General features: G+C 40.5%; 4 protein-coding genes across 6 annotated transcripts; 1 reads left to right on the top strand and 3 right to left on the bottom strand.

Annotated features, from left to right (window-relative positions):
* Window positions 1–74: 74 nt before the first annotated feature.
* Tmem18 (transmembrane protein 18) lies at window positions 75–4,869 on the bottom strand. Its single transcript, XM_071699207.1, has 5 exons — window positions 4,443–4,869; window positions 2,273–2,390; window positions 2,142–2,196; window positions 1,948–2,041; window positions 75–1,881 (listed from the first exon to the last, which is right to left on the bottom strand). Exons 1-5 carry the CDS (start codon window positions 4,518–4,520, stop codon window positions 1,747–1,749), a joined length of 480 nt encoding a protein of 159 aa, XP_071555308.1. The 5' UTR covers window positions 4,521–4,869; the 3' UTR covers window positions 75–1,746.
* A 5,750-nt stretch (window positions 4,870–10,619) lies between these two features.
* Window positions 10,620–12,984, top strand: Prors-m (prolyl-tRNA synthetase 2-like protein, mitochondrial). Of its 2 annotated transcripts, none has more exons than XM_071699138.1 (6): window positions 10,620–10,856; window positions 11,190–11,441; window positions 11,718–11,979; window positions 12,084–12,265; window positions 12,353–12,565; window positions 12,640–12,984. In XM_071699138.1, the coding sequence occupies exons 1-6, from the start codon at window positions 10,737–10,739 to the stop codon at window positions 12,922–12,924; spliced, it is 1,314 nt and encodes a 437-aa protein (XP_071555239.1). In that variant the 5' UTR covers window positions 10,620–10,736; the 3' UTR covers window positions 12,925–12,984. The 2 variants fall into 2 exon arrangements, with proteins under 2 accessions (XP_071555239.1, XP_071555240.1); XM_071699139.1 differs by having other exon boundaries at window positions 10,730–10,867.
* Window positions 12,985–13,273: 289 nt separating this feature from the next.
* On the bottom strand, window positions 13,274–16,869 carry LOC139768686 (armadillo-like helical domain-containing protein 3). The gene is made up of 11 exons (XM_071699132.1): window positions 16,707–16,869; window positions 16,218–16,405; window positions 15,854–16,139; window positions 15,576–15,709; window positions 15,250–15,460; window positions 14,853–15,147; window positions 14,553–14,770; window positions 14,079–14,311; window positions 13,879–14,005; window positions 13,501–13,775; window positions 13,274–13,412 (listed from the first exon to the last, which is right to left on the bottom strand). The coding sequence occupies exons 2-11, from the start codon at window positions 16,362–16,364 to the stop codon at window positions 13,320–13,322; spliced, it is 2,019 nt and encodes a 672-aa protein (XP_071555233.1). The 5' UTR covers window positions 16,365–16,405; window positions 16,707–16,869; the 3' UTR covers window positions 13,274–13,319.
* Window positions 16,870–17,016: 147 nt separating this feature from the next.
* On the bottom strand, window positions 17,017–20,434 carry Shop (sulfite oxidase). Of its 2 annotated transcripts, XM_071699136.1 has the most exons (9): window positions 20,298–20,434; window positions 19,666–19,826; window positions 18,927–19,547; window positions 18,652–18,838; window positions 18,444–18,569; window positions 18,186–18,378; window positions 17,909–18,112; window positions 17,725–17,784; window positions 17,017–17,626 (listed from the first exon to the last, which is right to left on the bottom strand). In XM_071699136.1, exons 2-9 carry the CDS (start codon window positions 19,704–19,706, stop codon window positions 17,385–17,387), a joined length of 1,674 nt encoding a protein of 557 aa, XP_071555237.1. In that variant the 5' UTR covers window positions 19,707–19,826; window positions 20,298–20,434; the 3' UTR covers window positions 17,017–17,384. The 2 variants fall into 2 exon arrangements, with proteins under 2 accessions (XP_071555237.1, XP_071555238.1); XM_071699137.1 differs by lacking the exons at window positions 19,666–19,826; window positions 20,298–20,434 and having other exon boundaries at window positions 18,927–19,318; window positions 19,405–19,542.
* Between the last annotated feature and the right edge of the window lie 42 nt (window positions 20,435–20,476).

Below are 20,476 nucleotides of genomic sequence, written 5' to 3'. Positions count from 1 at the left end.
CAGGAGAATATTTTATTCATGTGCGGTGTAGTATGAAAAAGAATCGAGGTCAGAACACATACTTAGATAAAATATATGTTAAACTACGTGTGTGTGTGTATTAATATATATCATATTATACATATATTTAAATAATAATATATTAAAATACATTCTCGTATTTAAAGCATGCGATATAAAAGTTAGAGACACGTCAGATTTCTATCCTCAGGTCGTGTAAGGTGGGCTTTAAAAAATAATTAAAATTAAACATAATCTATATATATAAAACATAATTATAATTAAAAATACGTGGACGTTTTTGATTTACTGACTTAAAGCCAATGATGCTCGGTATAGCGACAGCAAATCCGAGAACGTGCGTCGTACGAATCATATTTTAATGATGCGCAGGAAAACATATAAAAAACGAATCCGTACGCACGCAAGTATGCATTTAACGAGATTTGCAATTCGCCGAGTCATCGTCGCGTGGAAAGGACGAGCGGGAAAACGGCAGAGGAGCGGGCGGGGACGCGTGCGTTTGTATGAACAAATACTCTTTATTACCTTAAAACGATTAAACGCGCGTAATATTAAATATAAAGGCGGCAAGGTAATGCGCTTTGATTTTACATCAATATACAATTCAGGGAATGACGCGACACACCACACCCCAGGGGGGAACATCCAGCATTCCTTCCTCAAAATCGCGAAGCACGATTCGCGGAAGGCCACATTCGCATAACTCACGCAAAATTCGCTCACGCATTTGTATACGCACGCACACACATACACACACACACGCGCGCGCGCGCGCGCATGCACACGCAAATATACAGGTGTTATTGTGTATTAGGGTCCTTAATTAATGTGTTACATCTCTTTACAGCGGAGCTGTTACGATGAAAGTGACGTGTCTGCGCTATTTCATGTAATAAGTACGTTAATTACACATTAAGAACACTTTGATTCTCACGACCAGTATTTGAATATCAAAACAACGTAAATAAACTAGCGGAATGTTCCCCGTCGGACGACCTCGACCAAAACTTCAATTAATTCGTTCGGCAATTAACATATCAAGTGCCTGTGCAACTCAACGTGAATGGAATCATTAATTTTTTTTTATAATCATTATCCACGCTCAACGTAGAAAGAGAGATTAAATATTGAAGACGACGAATACAATTGAACGTTTTTGCTGTGTTGGCAAATAACCGCCGATTAAGTTAACAATGTAATTATGGATATGACTACAATTTGGTCGAAGTCGGCCTTTAATGGTAAGACAAGGACAAACCGTGGCTTGCCGCATGTTACACCTCCTGCGTAGTTATTGTTCGTAGCCCGGCCGATTATCTCTCATCAATCCAGTTGCGTTTTGCGCATCAAGTGGTTTAATTTCGTAAAATCGTTGTGTGTAAAACGGCGCGATGTCGGGAGGTACGTTCTAACGGAGAGTTATTTGACTAGGCAACTCCGACGTGCGTTATCGTTCCGACTGCACTAATATATTGTTGTATGTATTTTTTCCCCTCCCCTTTCCGTCGCGCAGGTCTCAGCGTGAAATATCCAACTATAGTCTAATCGGCGTTTCGCGATAAAGGTCGGAACGCTTGTCGAATCGATGGCCAAGTGTACACAGAGCTCTATAAAATCTATCTGTAAGTCGACATAAGTATAATTCTAGCGATTCTCTCTTGTCCTTAAATAGCACGTACGTCCTCTCGTTCTACCGCGTGTCATGACTAGATCTCCGGATCTTCATTCGTGCTTCGGTCGGGCAGCCGTTCTCTCGTTCGTCGCCTCCCCGTTCGACTGACGATTTTTGGCCTGCTGCCGCAGCTGAGCCCGCTTCAGGCTCGTCATTAATTGACTGGATTGATAAAGCCAACTGGCCTGAAAGGTCAACGACGATCAACGCGCGTTCGAAGCCGGATTGCTCTCGGAAGTTGCTATACTCACCACCATGATCATGCAGTTTATTAAAATGGGAACGGAGAAAACGACGGATATGAACAGGCCTTGCGAATCGAAGTACTGCTGTCTAGAGAATACCCTGCGAAAGTTGTTAAAGGGGATTATATGAAAACGAACCGCAAAAGCTCGGAGGAGGAGGGAGCCGCTTTGATACGCCGCGGTCGCAGTTTAATACGTACATCCAGTTGGTCGCCGCAACCTCGTTAATACTTTCAGAGAAATAAACCAGGAGCACTGAAACAGAGAGACAGCTCGTGGTAACGGTTACGGAAACTGGGCGAAATCCGTGGTAATTACAGCAGATTCTTACGGAGCACGAGGAACAGGATTATCTGAAAATTCGCGTGGTTCCTTGTCATTAACGCGGTCATCGTGATGGCAACGTGAAAAGTCAATAGCGCGGCTAGCCATGGATCCCTCCAATCGATCTGCAACAGTACATTCATACGAAACACATTAATTCTTTACTCCAGAGCGAATGAAACTGATATCGCGAAACTTAATCTTTAAATAAAAAAACTTCAATGTGTTATCTTATCTCTCTCTCTCACACACACACACACACACACACACACACACACACACACACACACAAAGTATCTTTTTACAACTCTTAACAGAGCCGCGCGTAAAAAGAAGCGTAAAGAGAAGCGTAACACATGTTTCTCCCTCTCCCTATCCCCCGACCCCTTTCTCTCTCAATTCAGCGATTTATTTACTTGCACAAGTGGACGGTAATCACCTTACAACGAAAGAAATGAATAAATTCGAAAGCGGGACGCGCGATAATCGTTTAAAAATATCCAGAGAGATTCTGGAGACCGAATTGCGTGTGTAACGCGCTGCGTTTTCGTGGGGGGCCACGTATCTCGGCAACGGGACGCCCTTGAACGAATACGACGAAAATAGAGCGCCGATATAATCAGCGATTTTTCGCCGCCGCCGCCGCCGCCTCTTCGTCCAGGACGATAAGAGGGTCGCGGCATCGCCGGAGCCGGTAGCCGGTATTGAATTCCATTCTTGCCTCCCGTCTGCTCCCGTCTGATTCGCGTCTCGTCGCGCACGCGACACCGGCGGCGCGGCGATAAGATAAGGGATCTGCGCCTCTGCGGGGATAGATCTCGGCGTTCAGGAGCTCGGCGTAAACAGCGCGTGGCGCGCCGTCGAAAACGAAAGTTGCCGGAGCGGCGAATGTAAATCGCCGCCGCGCCGGCCACAGGAATCTGGAACGCGAGGATGTAGCAACTGATAGTAGCGCGATGCGCAGAAAATATGCAGAATTACGTGAATGACACACGCGAGGAATGTACTCGCTTAATTAAATGTACACGAATTTATAACGAGACTATCGCGTATGCGCTCGTAATGACTTTAAAATGGAAATGACGCGATACGGGAACGGAAAGGAGTGGATTTTCACGATTGACCGCACATAAATTTCCATTTCAAATCGCGCAAACACGTGTACATTTCGATAGCGTGAACTGTATAATTTTCACGCTTGTCATCCGCGCTATATTTACGCGCATTTTTACGTGAGCGCGCGACGGTTCCCATTCTCGAGCATCGTAAGCTGGAAAAAATTGCGGCAGGTCCGGTTTTTAAATCGCTCCTTCCGGGTCTCCTTCCTGCCTTTTAAACTTCTACTCGTTATCAGTCGTGAGAGACCCTCAACAGGGTCTTCTTTCCCCGCTAATTTTTCCAAGCCCGTTCCCTTGGCAGTGGTTTCGCTAGATAGTAGATAGGGACAGTGGGAATCTCGTTAATCCATTCATGCGTGCAGCGACGGCTGCAGGTTCTTTCCAATACTCGTAACTCGCCTCTCTTACGTATCTTTTCTTCGTTCTCTCCAAATTCCGCGGCGTTTTATTTCAATCAAGAAAGCACAACGAGGAGCCTGCGGCAAGAAGAGACAAGGCCTTGTAAAAGTGTCCCGATGGCGGCGTTATCTTTCCGGATCCACGCGCGTGATCTCGATCATCGAGATACGAACGAGCGTGCGGGAAATTATCTCGAGAGGAAGGACGACGCGATCTCGTACATATTTTGACAGTAAACGTCAAGGAGAATCACCGCGAAACGGAGAACGCGCAATTAACCGTGACATCATTCGGCGTGTCGCGCCGCTGCTTTCTGGAACGCGACTCCGGACCGGACACTCCGATTTCTCCGTCACACGATCGAAGGAATCGAAAAGATCAAGGACGACGGAAAATTCGCGGTTCCAGTTACGCGGTCAGCTGGCATTGCCGAGACGCCCGTTCGAAGATTCGAGAAAGTGGAAAGAGGAGACGTGGAAAAGAAAGAAAGAAAGAAAGAAAGAAAAAAAAAGAGTTAGACGGGGGACTCCGGGGACTGTCGCCGACGGGAAGCGACGACAGCGGAGAAGGAAGACGAGAAGGAGAGGGGAAAAAAGCGAAAAAGGAAGAGGGTAGCGCGAAGGAAAGTGTACGGATACGGACGGACGGGTTGAGACTCACGCTCTGCAGGAAGGGCCAGATGCCGTCGATGCTGTCCGTGGCGGTGAACAGGCTGTGAAACGGCTCGTCGCTCGACATCGTGTGCCTCTCGCGGCGCGCGACGGCGACGGGTGCGACGTGCTGCGGGGACGGTGACGGTGACAGCGGTGACGGTGACGGCGACGACGACGACGACGACTGGCGGGCGCCGGGAGAGCAGGCGGTAGCAGAGAGGAAGGCGAGCGCATCCGCGCGACGAGGATATCCCAAAACACACACGCGCACCCGTTCTCGCGGCCACTGCACCGGCGGCGCGACTCGCGACTCACGACTGACACTTGACAGACTGGACTGGACTGGACTGACCGACGGGAACGACGGGGTCGACGGGAGCGACTAATTGACCGGACCGGACCGGACCGAACCGAACCGAGCCGAAACGAGCGACGGGATTGGATTGCCTCAGATTGCCTTCGCCTGCGCGAACGAAGCGAAGTTGGCGATGGAGCGGAGCGCGCGGCGCGAGACGCGAGATAACGCCGGTGTCGTCACTCGCCGGTCAACGTGAGCTGTGACGTCAGCTGACGCATGCGCCCGACGCGCTCCCGCGCGGGCCGAAATCGTCTTTTATTAGGGCCCGGACACACTTTTTCGTAAAGGTGCGATTTCACGATGACGCTCGACGCTGGATTCGAGCGTCAAATCTGGTCACGTGATTAGATTCAGAGGGACGCGAACATCGACATATAGTATGGACTGCGCACAGGTATAGAAAAATATGACCGGCGACTCACACCGGTGGAAGAAAAGAGATAGCGACTGGTAGAGGTCAAGCTGTCTTTTTCTATCCAGTGCGTACAGACAAAGAGGGAACGAGGTAGAGGTCAACTCTACCGGACACTTTTTGAAGGCTTTCATATAGGGATCGCGTAGTCCATACTATATGTCGATGGACGCGAAATATAACCTAACCACTGGATTGGCTGAAATCTATCACGTGACCAGATTTGACGCTCGAATCCAGCGTCGAGCGTCATCGTGAAATCGCACCTTAAGGGGATCCTGGAGTGACAGCGACAAGGCATAATCGGTCTAAGCAATATCTTTGAATTGGCTGAACAGAATGGAAAATCCTTTTACACGATTAAAGTACGCACAAAAATGTAGAGGGCTGTACATGATTTTTTCTGATAAACTAAAAAAAAATTTTATTTTTATAAATATTGTCTTCACCTGACGACAATATTTGCTTTATACAAAAATTCTGCAGTTTTTCTATAGAAAATAGTGATGCAGCCCTCTACAAAAAACTGTCAGGAATAATATCGTGCAATTAGAAGTAAGATTTGAAGCCTAAAAAAAAGATATTACTTAGACCAGTGGAAGATGCAAGGTTAGGTGCTATCCTTGTCTATATCCTTGTCTATACAAGGACAGATATAGTCGGTGAGCACTTCTTTATCGACGCTGATCGAGTTCGCCTGCGGCTCCAGCATCCCCTTAAGGGGATCCTGCAGTGACAGACGAACTTCCTCGATGTCGATAATGTCAACCTTTCTAATTTTGTTTTCCCTATATCTGTCTTTGTCTAACGAAATGACATCTGTCCTTGTTTGATTGCTCGCCATCTCTTGCAAGATTCGACAACTACTGTTGCTGCTCTTCTTGTCATTCTGCATCCGTATTTGCAGTACTAAAATAAAATTCACATTTTTCTTTTATTGTACGCATTGAATCTTACTTCTACTTGCACGATATTATTCCTACATGTTTTCCTAAGGGCTGCATCACTATTTTCTATAGAAAAACTGCAGAATTTTTGTATAAAGCAAATATTGTCGTCAGGTGAAGACAATATTTATAAAAATAAAATTTTTTTTTAGTTTATCAGAAAAATTATGTACAGCCCTCTACATTTTTGTGCGTACTTTAATCGTGTAAAAGGATTTTCCATTCTGTTCAGCCAATTCAAAGATATTGCTTAGACCGATTATGTTTTGTCGCTGTCACTCCAGGATCCCCTTAAGGGGATGCTGGAGCCGCAGGCGAACTCGATCAGCGTCGATAAAGAAGTGCTCACCGACTATATCTGTCCTTGTATAGACAAGGATATAGACAAGGATAGCACCTAACCTTGCATCTTCCACTGGTCTAAGTAATATCTTTTTTTTTAGGCTTCAAATCTTACTTCTAATTGCACGATATTATTCCTGACAGTTTTTTGTAGAGGGCTGCATCACTATTTTCTATAGAAAAACTGCAGAATTTTTGTATAAAGCAAATATTGTCGTCAGGTGAAGACAATATTTATAAAAATAAATTTTTTTTTAGTTTATCAGAAAAAATCATGTACAGCCCTCTACATTTTTGTGCGTACTTTAATCGTGTAAAAGGATTTTCCATTCTGTTCAGCCAATTCAAAGATATTGCTTAGACCGATTATGCCTTGTCGCTGTCACTCCAGGATCCCCTTAAAGGTCGACAGGAGTAACACTACCGACCTCTGTCGGGTTGCTTAGCTGCGATCCGTATTTTATTTATTATAAATTTTTTAAGAGCCAAAATGGAAAATCCGGCTCTGTAGCGGGTTGCGGCTGATCTTACTGATTAAAACGAGCATAAGTTTAATGAGATTCGTTAATTAATTTGGCTAAAATTTGGGAAAAACCGTTTCAAAGCAGCTTTTCAGGCCTAAAAAGCAGCTTAGAAACGGTTTTTCCCAAATTTTAGCCAAATTAATTAACGAATCTCATTAAACTTATGCTCGTTTTAATCAGTAAGCGGCCGTACGTTTCCGAATCGAGTAACGCGATTGGTCGAAATCCTACTGTTACTGTTACGAAAAAGTGGGAGCTTTCCAGCAAGCGACACAAGTCGACACAGGTATCGTTTTGTCTTTGTTACTCATTGCCAAAAAAGAAAGATAGAACGACGTTTGTGTCGGCTTGTGTCACTTGCTGGAAAGCTCCCAGTGTGTGTGGCCAGCTTTAAGGCCCAGTTCAACAGTGGCCAGTTAGCTTAAATAGTAGTTAACTTTCACTCTCTGTCTCTTTCTAACCTCAAAGGTTAGAAAGAGACGGAGAGTGAGAATTAACTACTAGTTAAGCTAACTGGCCACTGTTGAACTGGGCCTAAGGTGCGATTTCACGATGACGCTCGACGCTGGATTCGAGCGTCAAATCTGGTCACGTGATAGATTCAGAGGGACGCGAAATATAACCTAACCACTGGATTGGCTGAATTCGAGCGTCGAGTGTCAAAGCTAAACACAGTTTAGCTTTTTGGCGCTGTTTGACGCTCGAATCCAGCGTCGAGCGTCATCGTGAAATCGCACCTTTATGATGTCTAATGACGACGTGAAAACACTGCCTCGTCCTCTAAATTTGAAATTGAGGACGAGTCATCATTCTCACTTTGTCGTGATAAGGACGAATCGGCCGCGTCAAGTGTTATAGAATCGGAAATCTATTTGAATAGAAAAGGAAAAAGTGTTCAAGAGAGAAAATGCAGTATACGAAAGGATTATTCCTTATTCTCATATTTCTAAGTATAATACTAGTGTTAGAAAGAGAGATGTATATATAGAAGCGCGCGGCGCAGTCGGCATTGTTCGGGGGACGTCGGTCACGTGAGCCGACCGTGACTCGGTGCGATGCGAGCCCGGGCAGTGTGTGAGGCTGTAGGCGCGTGCGCGGGCCGAGCATGCTCGATCTCGTCGAAGCGCGAGGCCATTCGTTACCGAAACGTAGATCAAGTCGCACGTGTATACGATCAGTTAGTAAAACGGATGTTGCATCATCCAAGAGATTTGTTAATCACTTGATCGAAAGGGACATTGTTTTATCCCGCATCCGAGCGAGAAGTTCCACGAAGCACGAGAGCTGGCCGCCTCAGTTAATTACACAAAGGAAGGAGGGCCAGTATTCCAGTATATTTCAAAGGAAGGAAGGACGACTACTGCCGTTACTGTTTCGAGCATTCCCTCGTAGCTAATTATTATCAACATTAATAAGAGGGATTCAATTACGGCGCAAGCCAGTCACGCCATCCTGTCAAGGATGTGCCTATACAAAAGCGAAGATTCTGCTGTTTGTGAGGTAAACCAAGAAATCTATCGAAGTTTAGCTAGTTGAATAAAGCCTTAGGTAACGTGCGTTACAGTCGGCTCATATTCAATCTCTCTTACAGAGGCCACCAAATTTGTTTACCTCAAGGAAGGTCAACTTTCGGAAAGAAAGTCCTTCTTATGATAACAAACCTTTCTGGTTTTATAACGAAAAGCTGAGCTCAGTACAAGATACATTTTCATTCAATCGATTGCAATCAAATAATTAAGTTTGTCAATTCATTACGATTCATTTTGATAGTTTGAGAAACACGATTCTTGTGAAAAGTGCACATAAATGTAAAAGAAACTCTGTATTCTAATTTCATATTCGTTAAGTTATTCTTAGACATATTAAGGATTTGTCACGACTATCCATTGAGTTACAAAGATAACAATCATTACGGCGGTGATCTTGTTTACCATCTCCCGCTTAGAATTATTGAGTCATAATTTCAGATGAATGATTCTTTTCATGATATACTTTTCTATGAATATTTATAGTAACCATTTCATGGTACCTTTAAAGGTTTACATGCTTGGATAAGTCTTCTTATAATGGCTTAACATTAAAAGATGAAAACGAACAGAACCCTGAAGTGTTTTTAAGAAATACTACCACATCGAAATCAGATAAAGAAAGGGATCATTCACCAACTAATCTTTATGTTATTTTCATGTATCTATTGCGTCACTGATTTATTGTGTGTATGTTCATATGTTTTTATCTTCTGAGACAAATATCATCTAGCTTATAAGAGAAAATATATGCAATCTCTCTCGAACAAAATAGACTTAAATGGATGTGCCGCTCCCTCCTTAAGATCATTATTTCTTCTTATTAATAGAAGTTACACAATCCATATTCTCATATTTCTAAGTATAATACTAGCGACCTCAGGTAATTATAATTATTGCAATATATTTTTATATATTATAAAAACAGGAGTATATAGACACTACAACTTAGGCGTAACACGCACTAAATTGACCAAAACTCCCAAGCTCCCCCCCAAGCTTGACGACCAATTTCAAATTTAATGTCTCCTCCGAAAGATAGCCCAGTTTCTCCGCACAAGCCCCACTCGTGCGGGGGATGCAGTTTGGAATATAAAAATTCCTGTGATCAGGTGGACTCGAACCCGGTTCCTCGGAGTTACGAGTCTGGCGCTTTACCACAAGACCACACTGCCACCCTAAACTCTTTTATGTTTATTATCTGTATATATTGCAATAGTTACTTTTAGATACTTAATTCAAAGAAATTAAAGCAATGTACATACAAAATATTGAACGATGTAAAAATATTTTAATAGTTGGAAAACGTTTCTTCTTACAAGTTTATATGTAATGCTATACTTATGGCTAGACGCAATGTTTGATTCTTTAATTAAAAAATACATAAATAATCGTATTCCAATTTACATGGAGCTTATAAACTATACAATAAACAATATCTTCCGTATTATAACGCAAGAAAAAGAGAGAGAACATTACGTGGCTGTCCTCATCCTACGGTATGCATGCACAGTACATGAGCGGGACTCAATTGACCACGTCATCAATTGATTTAAAATAAAAATATCTGATTGGTTGGTTCAGGGGAAAACTCCAGGCATCGGGGGCTGTGAGTGGTTGTGGTCAATCGCTGTGGTCAAACGGGACGCTCCCTTCTGCTTACCAGCGCGAGTTCTGATTGGCTTCTGCTTTTTTGCTTTCTGCTATTCTGCCAAGGTGTGATTTTTTCCGAAGAGCGTGGTTCTCGAACGCAGCCCTGCGTCCATTATTTCTTCTGCAGGTTCTGCCAGCAATTGCAATTGTAAATTGCAATTAAAATGAATAATGCTGGGTCTACAATGCGAGTCGCAAAGTCGTGAGTCGCAAGAATTGACCAATCACAGTCGAATTTGAGGAGAATAATCGACTGTGATTGGTCAATTCTTGCGACTCACGACTTTGTGACTCGCATTGTAGACCCAGCATAAATGTAGCGTCAGAGAGAAGGATCCTTCTCTCTGGTAGCGTTCTCTTTACTTTTGATTTATGGAAGATGTTTACAGACGGCGCTGCGATTTCAGTGATAAAAACAGCTGATTGAGCGCTGATTTGCGCCGCTCTATGATCGAGCACTCGTCGGCGAACGTTCCACGTGATTGGCCGGTTTTCCCGCACGTGTATCGTTGTCGATTGTTGTGTAAACATCCTCAGAAATGGCAAGTAAAACGAAAATTATTAATCTGACTCGGATGTCGAAGATATTTCAACCCCTGGCAACGAGTGGATCGCTCGATAGCGTAGAAAAGACAGAAATTGCATCTAAAGGTCATAAGGTGTGTGCAAGGTACTTTTTAAAAACATTAATTAAAAATATTTTGATAATACTTTCAAATAGATAAATAAATTCTGGGGCAAAGTGTTTATTGCACTGTGCTTTTCAATCGTTGAAAATCACTTGCTTGATGTAATAATGTTTTGTTAGAAATTGTAATGTTAAGACAATGTTTCCTAAATTTACAATTAAAAACTAATAGTTCCTTTGAACAAATTATGTCTAGGTTCAAATATTCATTTAATTTTTATATGTTCCATAAAAATTCCCGAATTAAACGACTGATTTTCCTTCAACTTGAAGGCTTCATCTTTAATCTTTTTAATTGTTTCAGTTAATGATCAATTATGGAATCATTAAACCAGTTAGCATTGGCATGTACGCCCTACTGCCGTTAGGAGTGCGAATTTTAAATAAGTTAATCGAACTAGTCGACAAAGAAATGGCAAATATCGGCGCGGAAAAAATACTACTTCCAGCGTTGACTCCCGCTGCCCTGTGGAAGAAAACCGACAGATTAGATTCCAATAAAACCGAGTTGTTTACAGTTATAGATAGACACAAGAAGATGTATATATTGAGCCCAGTAAGTAAGAAATATATATACTGTATTTTCCTATTAAGTTTTATTTTAGATAAAATTTTGGGTCCGAGTTTCTTGGAAGAGAAATTGAAAAATTTATTTCTGGAATAGAAAAGCCAATGACACATTTCAATTAACAAGAAATTTTTCTAAACTAACAAGATAAATCTTTTGACTAAAAATGTGTAATGTGTTTATCTTCTATTTTGACCGAAAATATATGAATGCTAATTTTATTAATATAGAAGTGTGCTTTTGGATAAACTTGTTTTATTATAGACATACGAAGAAGCAATCTGTGATTTGGTGTCATCAGTAGGACAGCTCTCTACTAAATCATTACCGTTGAAGTTATATCAAATTTCGAGTAAATGGCGAGACGAAATGAAACCACGGCTTGGTCTCCTACGTAGCCGGGAATTTATCATGAAAGATTTATACACGTTCGATACTAACTTGGACAACGCACGACATACGTATGATTTAGTCTGCGAGTCTTATAATAATATTTTTAGGCAGATTGGTATAAAGTACATAAAAAGTAATTAACATTTCTAATGATATACTAGAATCTGCGTATTCATAGACGCATAGTTGTAACATTGGAAAGGCCTTAGAGGATTATTTAATGATAAATGTTAAAAGGCATAGGTGATGTGGGAGCAATCGGAGGCCTGATGTCACACGAATATCATTATATATCTGATATTGGTGAAGACACGATACTTCAGTGCCCCTCGTGCAATTTCTCTATTAATCAGAGTATTTCCGAAACTACGAGTTGTCCGGAATGTAAAAATGAACTGCATCAACATATTGCTGCTGAGGTAATGTAGGAATTTCTAAGAAAAAAAAATACTTGATAGCTAATGTCACAAAAACGATATATTACATTGCATAAACGGTAATCGCAGGTAGGGCATACATTTTTGTTAGACACAAAGTATTCGCAGCCGTTAAAAGCGATGTATGTGGAGCAGCATAAATCGAAACCTATGGTAATGGGCTGTTTCGGTCTCGGATTAAGTCGTATCATTACGTTAGCTGCCGAAATCTTGTCGACTAATAACGAAATTAGGTGGCCTATAAAGTTAGCACCATATACAGTATGCATCATACCACCAAAGGTAGTAAAGTGATAAATATGACTTTATCTCTATTAAAGAATATTTCTTATTACATACTGAATTGGGACCCGTAGGCTGGAAGCAAAGAAGAGGATACATCTGTCTATGTCGAGCAGCTGTCTGAGATACTTTGTAAACGAGATATTGATGCGATATTGGACGATCGCTCGCATCACACGATCGGCAAACGGCTAGTGTTCGCACGTGCATTGGGCTACCCTTACATAATTGTCATTGGCAAAGCGGCAACCCAATCGGTTCCTTTATTCGAAATCCACGATGTGAACAATTCAACTTATCGTGAATTATCATTGGATCAGATAAGTGATTATTTTGATAATATAAATTTTAAAAATTAGAAAAAGATATACGGACGTGTACAGTATATATTTAAGAAATAAAATTGAAGTACCAATAAATTTTGTATTTTTATACACATTATATATCTTCACAATGTGTAACTGTACATTTTTATGAATAATATCGATTTCTTGTTGTTCATATGATAGTCTTCGTATTATTCATACACATACGGTATATTCTAGAGATTGTTTTAACGAAATAAAATTTTAATTGAGGAATTATAAAAAATAACAAACAAATATTAAGAATGATAAACAATCTTTAGACATATCTCCATGAATATACATTTGACTTTTGATTAATTTATAAGAAAAACTGGCTGGGAATACGTAAGAAAAGATACAGTAACCACACAATGTTGAAAATATATTGCAATATATACGTTTTTACATTATGAAATATTTGAAAGCTCTTCTAGTATAGTTTGCGTATCTAAAGTATTAAGATCTATCGAAGCCCGTGTATCCACTATCACTCCAGTCACCTGAAAATAATAACGTTTAAAATATCACTTACAGAATTTTGATATAAGACGAAACAAGTATATAAATTAATGTATTTTATTTTATTACCATTTCCTCAAAAAACGCAGTATGATTAGGCTTTTCCGAGTATCTCTCGTATTGATCCAGATTATCCTGCAGTTTTAAAGCGAGACTGTCATAATTCTGTATTATAATAGCTAGAATTTGTTGTTCCGTTGGTGTCGACAAGCTTTCCTTCGCCAGCCACGCAGCTATCTTCGGTGGAAAATGATTTACTATATCCCTCACATTGACGAGAGAATTCGTTAATTTGAGCGCGTGTTCTTTGTACTCGTACGTTTCACTAGTCGAATACCTGAGTGCTAGAACATTTCCAGATATACTCGTTATAAAATATTTGGTACTCGTACTATTTACTATTTTGTTTAAAGCACTAAAATTCTTACATCATTAACAGCTACTTACCCATGGCATTTAGATTGGTGAAGATAAGTCTCATACGGATAATTTCGTAAAATAATTCATCATAACTATTGGGTGACGATAGGAATGTATCAGCGTACGTAATAAAGAAATTTAAAACGTTCACCACCTGTTGTCAAAAGTAATCAAAGTATTATCTTGTTCGATCGTATGACAATGCAATTTCTCAAATGTCTCATTACCTGAATAGCTAAAGGAAATATGTTCATTTTTTTAATAAGATGACTTTCGTGCGTTGTTAAAAATTTAAGTAAGTTAATTAGCGCGGTCCAAAGATCCCGCCACTGATAACCAAGCCTGACACGGCACCTCTTCTGATAGCACAGCAGTCTTTGTAAAACGCCGATACATTGATGATATAACTCAAGCGGAAATTTCTTCATCATGTGTGATGTCACAAACTCGACAAGCAGATCTATAACGAAACGATATAGATAACAATCATTTTAAGTAACATAATGAAAAACGAGTATTTAAAACGTTCTTTAATTTATTATAACTCATCTCGAAATTTAAGCAACTATTTGCATAATATTTTATAAGCTGTAAGCAGCAAATGCTTCGACACTAGTGGAACTCTGTCCTTATTTGGTTTCTATTATATTTCGAGAGAACATAAGAAACACGAACTCCTGAAACATATATTGAAAAGATACCGAGTAACGTAGCTGCAAGCGGTTGAGCCGGCGCTGCCTTATCCTGCAACTTTCTATGATGCATAGGTACTCTATGTAGCTGAACTCTAAATGCCAGATTCGCGTCGTGCATTAAACTGTTTGCATATTGGTCCTCCGCAATGCAGCTTAGTATCAAGAAGCACAGCTTCACATTATTCATTATAGCCTCCGTTCGAATTACTTGCATAACTATCGAACTGTAATGCAAATGCAGATATCTCACAATTGTTAAGCAGCGAATTATTAATAATTTTATAATAATTTATATTATATTCTCACCAATACTGCAGGAAGGTTGCTAGTAAGTTGAACGGCTGAGCCATCACGTCGGGTGGTGAAGCACCAGGAGCTACCGCGTTTGGGCCCAGGGTATTATTCGGCGATGGAGGTGCACTAGTATCACTTTGCGTATAGGCCAAAGTAGTTACAAAATTACGATTTAAATGTGTAGCCTCATATAAAGCTAAAAGTAAAGCATTATTCGCGCGAACTTGTTGGGTTTTCGCTTCTTCCTCTCCGACAAACATGCTGCCAACTATACTAGTTAACGAAGACAGCCAAGATGCTTGTATTTCTGAAAATATATCGCATTATTATTACACTGAATGATTACGTTAAATATTGATTATCTAAACAGTTGTATTACTACAATATACTATTATTGCAGTCACAATACCCGCTCTTTGTTGAGCAAATTGCCGGCAAAATTCCGTCAATGAACTCGATATAGCTTGTCCATATCCATTGAGAGCTAATTCATCGTCCAAAATTGATAACTTGACGATATAGGGATTTGCACTTTCGTATTTTCGATAGTTGACTAAAAGCGTTAACAGTAAAACTGCATCATGACCGTGACGATTTCTAGCAGCTGTATCTCTCAATAACTACACAAAATAATATAAGCAATTATTAATAGACGTAAGATCGAACTTTATTCAGAATTTTATTTAGACATTTTCATGAAAATAAAAAATTACTATTTATAAATGTCTAACATACTTGAATTAGCGATTCAAAAACACTGTTTAACATCACATATTCCAGTAAGGTATTTTGGCTGATATTATCCATACCGGTAACTATTATTAATAACAATTTCAGGCACAAAGCTTTCAAACTATCCGGATATTCACCTAAAAAACATGTATTCTGCTCTTTCAGTACTGTTATTAATTTTTTTTTTAAATATATATAATAAGAAGCTTGAGATATGAATGTTCCGAAAACAATAAAGATATATATACACACACATTATTAAATTGTTCCCTATATATTACCTGTTAAAAAATTATTACAATGCTGCATTAACGTAGTCATCCTCTGCTCCGCAGAATCGAAGCCTACTAGAATATCTATTAAATTAAATCCATAGTCTCCCTGGTTGGCTTTCTTGTACATGGACTGGATGACGGCTGCTAAAGTTTGCAGCGCGTATACTATTCTAAATGGATGTTCATCGACTAATGTGTCAACACAGTGGCACACCAATGCGTTCAAATTTTCTTTGCTGGCATTTAGCTGTTCCGATGTCATATGTAGAATTTCATTTTCGATATGAGGTACCTGCAATATATATTGCATGAAATAAATATTTATCTTCGATAAGTCGGAAAATGGCGAAAACAGTCCCAGGATACGTACCATAGGTTTAATAAGGAACAATTCATTCCAGAAATTTGGATGAGCTAGCGTCAGGTCTTCGCCTTTAAAGAAACTCTCGTAGATCGGTACTAGCTTGCATTTGTGTTGACGTTTGGCACCGGAGCCGCTCCTTTTTCTCATAGCCATTGGTACAGTGTAAACTATTTTCCTCTGTTCATATTCAAACTCTGGAAACATGTTGGTATATAAGTTCTTTCATTACGATACGCTTGTGTGATAATCTTAGATCTTCCTAAAATAACTTTTCTACAAGAAATCAGAGGCAGTACTATGCATCTTATATTTATCTAACTCTTTATATAATGAATAAAAATATCGTCTATATATTTATTTATCAAAATCCGAAGTCTTGCTCTGCATAACATAAATTTAACATTTCAATGTAACACTGTTACATGATCTATTATTGTGATCTAAAGATGTAAAATTTTAGAGATCAACGAAAGATTATCCAATAATAATTCTCACCAAACTTCCTAGAATTTATATATAATATATATATTGCGATAAAACCAAGTCTTTTTACATCCGATATTGTACAGTTAAAAAAAAATAGTGTTTTTAGGTTATGAAATCGACTTGTCAGCGAGCGTGCGCATTCTCTGGAGCACGAATCACAAGAGCAGAGAGAAGAATTCTTCTCTCTGACAAGAGTGACGAAAGACCAGTGAATTGCTCTCGAAGACCTCGTGCGGCGAGAGCACGAAATTCCGGATTTAGAACCGCCAGTTCGAATAAATTCTCCGTCTGTATTTAGAAGCATGGAACTTCTCTGGTATTCTCAACCAATATATTATACTTTATTAAAAACTCATTACACATCGTACGGTTTGTAGACCAAAGGAAGGACAACGCAATTCATTACTACAAGCTTCGTGATTTCACGAGTATCATTGCATCGATTTTTCTTACAAAATTGTATATATAATAATTGCGATAATTACATATCAATTCATTATAATGTACAATGATTTGTACCTTAAATTACCACATCTTTATCGTTTAGAGAAAAGAAATACTTGGAGGATAATAAGCATAATTTTCTCTTTTCGTATATCACAAATTTTTTTTTGTAGAGAGAGTACCAAATTCTTGACTTGCAAGACTCAAGACGATATGCCAATGATCAATGGAAAACCAATTCGTTCATTGCTTCAATTGAATTTTAATTTTGTGATACGCGTTGCAGAGCAATCCTCTTAAATTATAGATGTTATTGAAGCTTTCCGGTTGGACATTATACGCCGAGTCGACCGCTTTCGCCCAGATTTCAACCTCTTTGGAATTCTTGTCCACAGGAAGTTCCACGTTCCACAATGTCCAACTCCAGTATCGACCTTGCTTCGCCTGAAGATCTTCCGTCAAATCCGCTGTGTGCCAAGTCTTACCTTTGTAATTAAAAAGCGCGAGAATTTAATGGTGAGAGATCGTTAAAGAAAGCAAAATAATCAGGCTGGTTTCAGCCTCATTTTCTCATCTTTCTCACCTTTATCATTTGTGACGTCAATACGGATTACCTTGTGGCCACCACCGGACCATGCGTAACCTGACGAAGTAGTAATTATATTTTACAAACATTTAAGAAATTTAGGATGCAATGCTCGTCATAAAAATAATGAGACCAATTTGTGTAATTCAGCTTCATGCGACTGTTCCATTTTCGCTTTTACCTTTCACTTGGATTTTGCCATTCTTGTTGACTTTGACCGCATCTGAATTTTGCGGCTCACATATCGCCGATATTACAGGCATTTCTTGTATCGCGGGCGATTTACTGAAGTCCACATTGTCCCAGTCTGTGCTTGGGCAGAATCCTTTGTAGTCACCCTGTTGCCACTGCGACTGACTCTCTTCCTTCGACACGCTAATTTTGCCTGACAAATATAGCTTAATATAAGTACAAGTTCAATAATTATGCGCAATCGGGAGCTTGAGAATTTTCCATACTCAGCCATTTCACGTTTCTCGCACCAACGACACCAGGTACGATTACTCTAATCGGGAATCCGTGATCTCTGCTCAATGGTTTGCCGTTCATTTCATAAGCCAAGATCACGTCCGCTCTCGGATCCATTGCTTTAGAGATAGGAATGCTTGCCCCATACGGCATACCAGATGGATCCAGATCGTATCCCTCAAACTGATAAAATAATCAATACTTTTTTTCAATGCTTTTCCAATGCAAATGGCAAATTAAGAAAATACCTGAACATGATTAAATGCATCTTCATTAATTCCTAAATCTTTTAATACGTCGCACAATCGTGCACCTGTCCATGTCGCATTTCCAACAGCACCCACGTTCCAGTTAATACCTTTCAGTGTCTTTATCTGTAAGTAAATTAAGCGTCATGTACCTGCTATTGGTTTCAGTAATTTGAGCAATAATTCCTTAATTTTTGTACAGATCTACCTTTGACATGTCTGAACGCCTGTTTCCGCCGCACATTACAGCCGCTGTTATCGTGTGCTTTTTATACTTCGTTATCGCCTTATAGTCAAGCGTCTTTTTGGTCGTTCCTTCTATCGCCAATTCTAGCGTGTAATCCTTCAAATCTATCTCAGGAACGGGTAAGTGATTTCTTACATAAAAGAAATCGCTGAAAAAAAGTAGGATACGATATCAGTTACAGCGTAATTGAAATATGTATCATAAAGAAAGGAAACCAATTTGAATAGTACACTTACGCTGGTGTAAGAAAACTCTCGACTAACAGCGACGATGACGGTTCCGCGCAGAAGGGTTTATTGCCGTTAATTATTAGGGCCTTATGCCTAGCGGGCTCGTTCGCGTACGGATCGTACGAATCGCTCTTATTAGATTTAGCGTCCTCCTCCGATATATTTCCGATTCTCATGGATTCCAGCAGGGAGTGGATCTCTGGGGTATTGTGATTCGCGAATATGGTCCAAAACGGATCGACGGTGCCCCCTGCAGCCATCATAATTTTTGAGGGACCGCCCGGATGCTTGTCGACAAAATCCGTTATATCGTATACACCCTGCCCATAGGTAACCCAGATGCGATTTTCCTTGCTGCCGTGCTTCCCCACTTCTTCCAGAGTGTAGGTCTTCATGTCCTTGCGCAATTGACCACATTGTACGTTTTGCGTTGCGCTGAGAGCGTAGACGTTTCTTTTGTATTTGAAAGTGTAATAAGATATACCTAAGACGGCAACGGCAACACACGTTGCGTACAACGTAGCAGGATCTCGCGTATTCTTGGAGGATCCATGCTCCCTCTCCGTAGGAGACTGCTGGCAGGTGTTGTAATCTCTTACTATCACCTGCAGCGGTGGTATCCGCGATCTGAAATTAATCGGTAACACGTGTGAAATTATACACAAAAAAATATGTTGTATAAAACATAATACTGTTTGGAATAGCTAGTGTTGTATTTTTAAAAGAGTCAAGCCAATATAGATACCTCTGTCTAATTCCGTGAAATATTTTCCAGCGTAAACTCATAATGTTGATTTGCGGACGGACCGTTTAATTGATATTCCCGTGAGGTCAACTGCGTAAACCGGTATCAACCAGTGATCAACGTTTCGCCTGCCTCGATTGGTCTCGACGACTGTGTGTGTACTGTGTACGCAACACGTGGAGTGAGAAGCAGAGAAAAGGAAAGAAGATGAAAAGTGCTAAGAGTTCAGCTCAAGTGCAAAGAACAAATTTAAAATGTAATACTTTCTGCACTTATAACAAGATATAATATATATAAATCAAGCGTTGGAGAGAAAAGAAGGAATGATGAACAAGGAGGCGAAGGAGGCAGGAGGCTCGACCACCAAAACAAAGCCCGAGTTTATCGGTCACGTGGCTAGCTCTTGACGTGCCTCGGAACGGCGCACGCGCGAGTCCCAGGTCGCATTATATTATTGCATTTTTTCTATAAACGTAGAATTATCCTTGACATGTGGCTTTTTTTATGTGTATCTATTGTGTACAACTTTGTCTTTATAGGAGCGATCAAAATAGGATCTGCATAAATTAATTCGAATTTAAATACCATCGCGATGCTGTACTTGACGCGCATGCGCGGAAAGAGCGACTCACCTGACAACACTGCTCGCCACCAGGGACTGACGGCGGTGACGGCTATTGACTTGACAGTTGTGCGTTACTATTGACAGTTGCGTGACCGGGGGTTGGCGGGCGGTTCCTCGCGCGTGGGTACGCTTTTTTTCAATTTTATAGAGAATCTCGGATGCGTCTCGCGACCCGTCTGCCCGTAA

The sequence above is a fragment of the Temnothorax nylanderi genome, unplaced genomic scaffold, assembly GCF_030848795.1.
Source record: "Temnothorax nylanderi isolate EJ_2023f unplaced genomic scaffold, tnyl_v1.0 TNYL_tig0017_pilon, whole genome shotgun sequence".
NCBI classification, from domain to species: Eukaryota; Metazoa; Arthropoda; class Insecta; order Hymenoptera; family Formicidae; genus Temnothorax; species Temnothorax nylanderi.
The sequence above is the reverse complement of the archived record's forward strand: the minus strand, read 5'-3'. Positions and strand labels throughout refer to the sequence as shown.

Bases quoted from the DNA above. Each gene is read 5' to 3' on its own strand.
- Tmem18 (XM_071699207.1), bottom strand. From the start codon at position 4,520: ATGTCGAGCGACGAGCCGTTTCACAGCCTGTTCACCGCCACGGACAGC. The intron at 2,391-4,442 runs GTGAGTCTCAAC...GTACTGTTGCAG, and splicing joins TCTGGCCCTTCCTGCAGAGC to ATCGATTGGAGGGATCCATG. The intron at 2,197-2,272 runs GTAAGAATCTGC...TCTCTGTTTCAG, and splicing joins AATCCTGTTCCTCGTGCTCC to TGCTCCTGGTTTATTTCTCT.
- Prors-m (XM_071699138.1), top strand. From the start codon at position 10,737: ATGGCAAGTAAAACGAAAATTATTAATCTGACTCGGATGTCGAAGATA. The intron at 10,857-11,189 runs GTGTGTGCAAGG...TAATTGTTTCAG, and splicing joins TTGCATCTAAAGGTCATAAG to TTAATGATCAATTATGGAAT. The intron at 11,980-12,083 runs GTAATTAACATT...AAATGTTAAAAG, and splicing joins TGGTATAAAGTACATAAAAA to GCATAGGTGATGTGGGAGCA.
- LOC139768686 (XM_071699132.1), bottom strand. From the start codon at position 16,364: ATGGCTATGAGAAAAAGGAGCGGCTCCGGTGCCAAACGTCAACACAAA. The intron at 16,140-16,217 runs GTACGTATCCTG...TATATATTGCAG, and splicing joins TGTTCCTTATTAAACCTATG to GTACCTCATATCGAAAATGA. The intron at 14,312-14,552 runs GTATCTTTTCAA...GTTTCGTTATAG, and splicing joins GCTTGCAGCTACGTTACTCG to ATCTGCTTGTCGAGTTTGTG.
- Shop (XM_071699136.1), bottom strand. From the start codon at position 19,706: ATGAGTTTACGCTGGAAAATATTTCACGGAATTAGACAGAG. The intron at 18,379-18,443 runs GTATTTTCTTAA...TTATTTTATCAG, and splicing joins ATGCATTTAATCATGTTCAG to TTTGAGGGATACGATCTGGA. The intron at 17,627-17,724 runs GTGAGAAAGATG...TTAATTACAAAG, and splicing joins TGACGTCACAAATGATAAAG to GTAAGACTTGGCACACAGCG.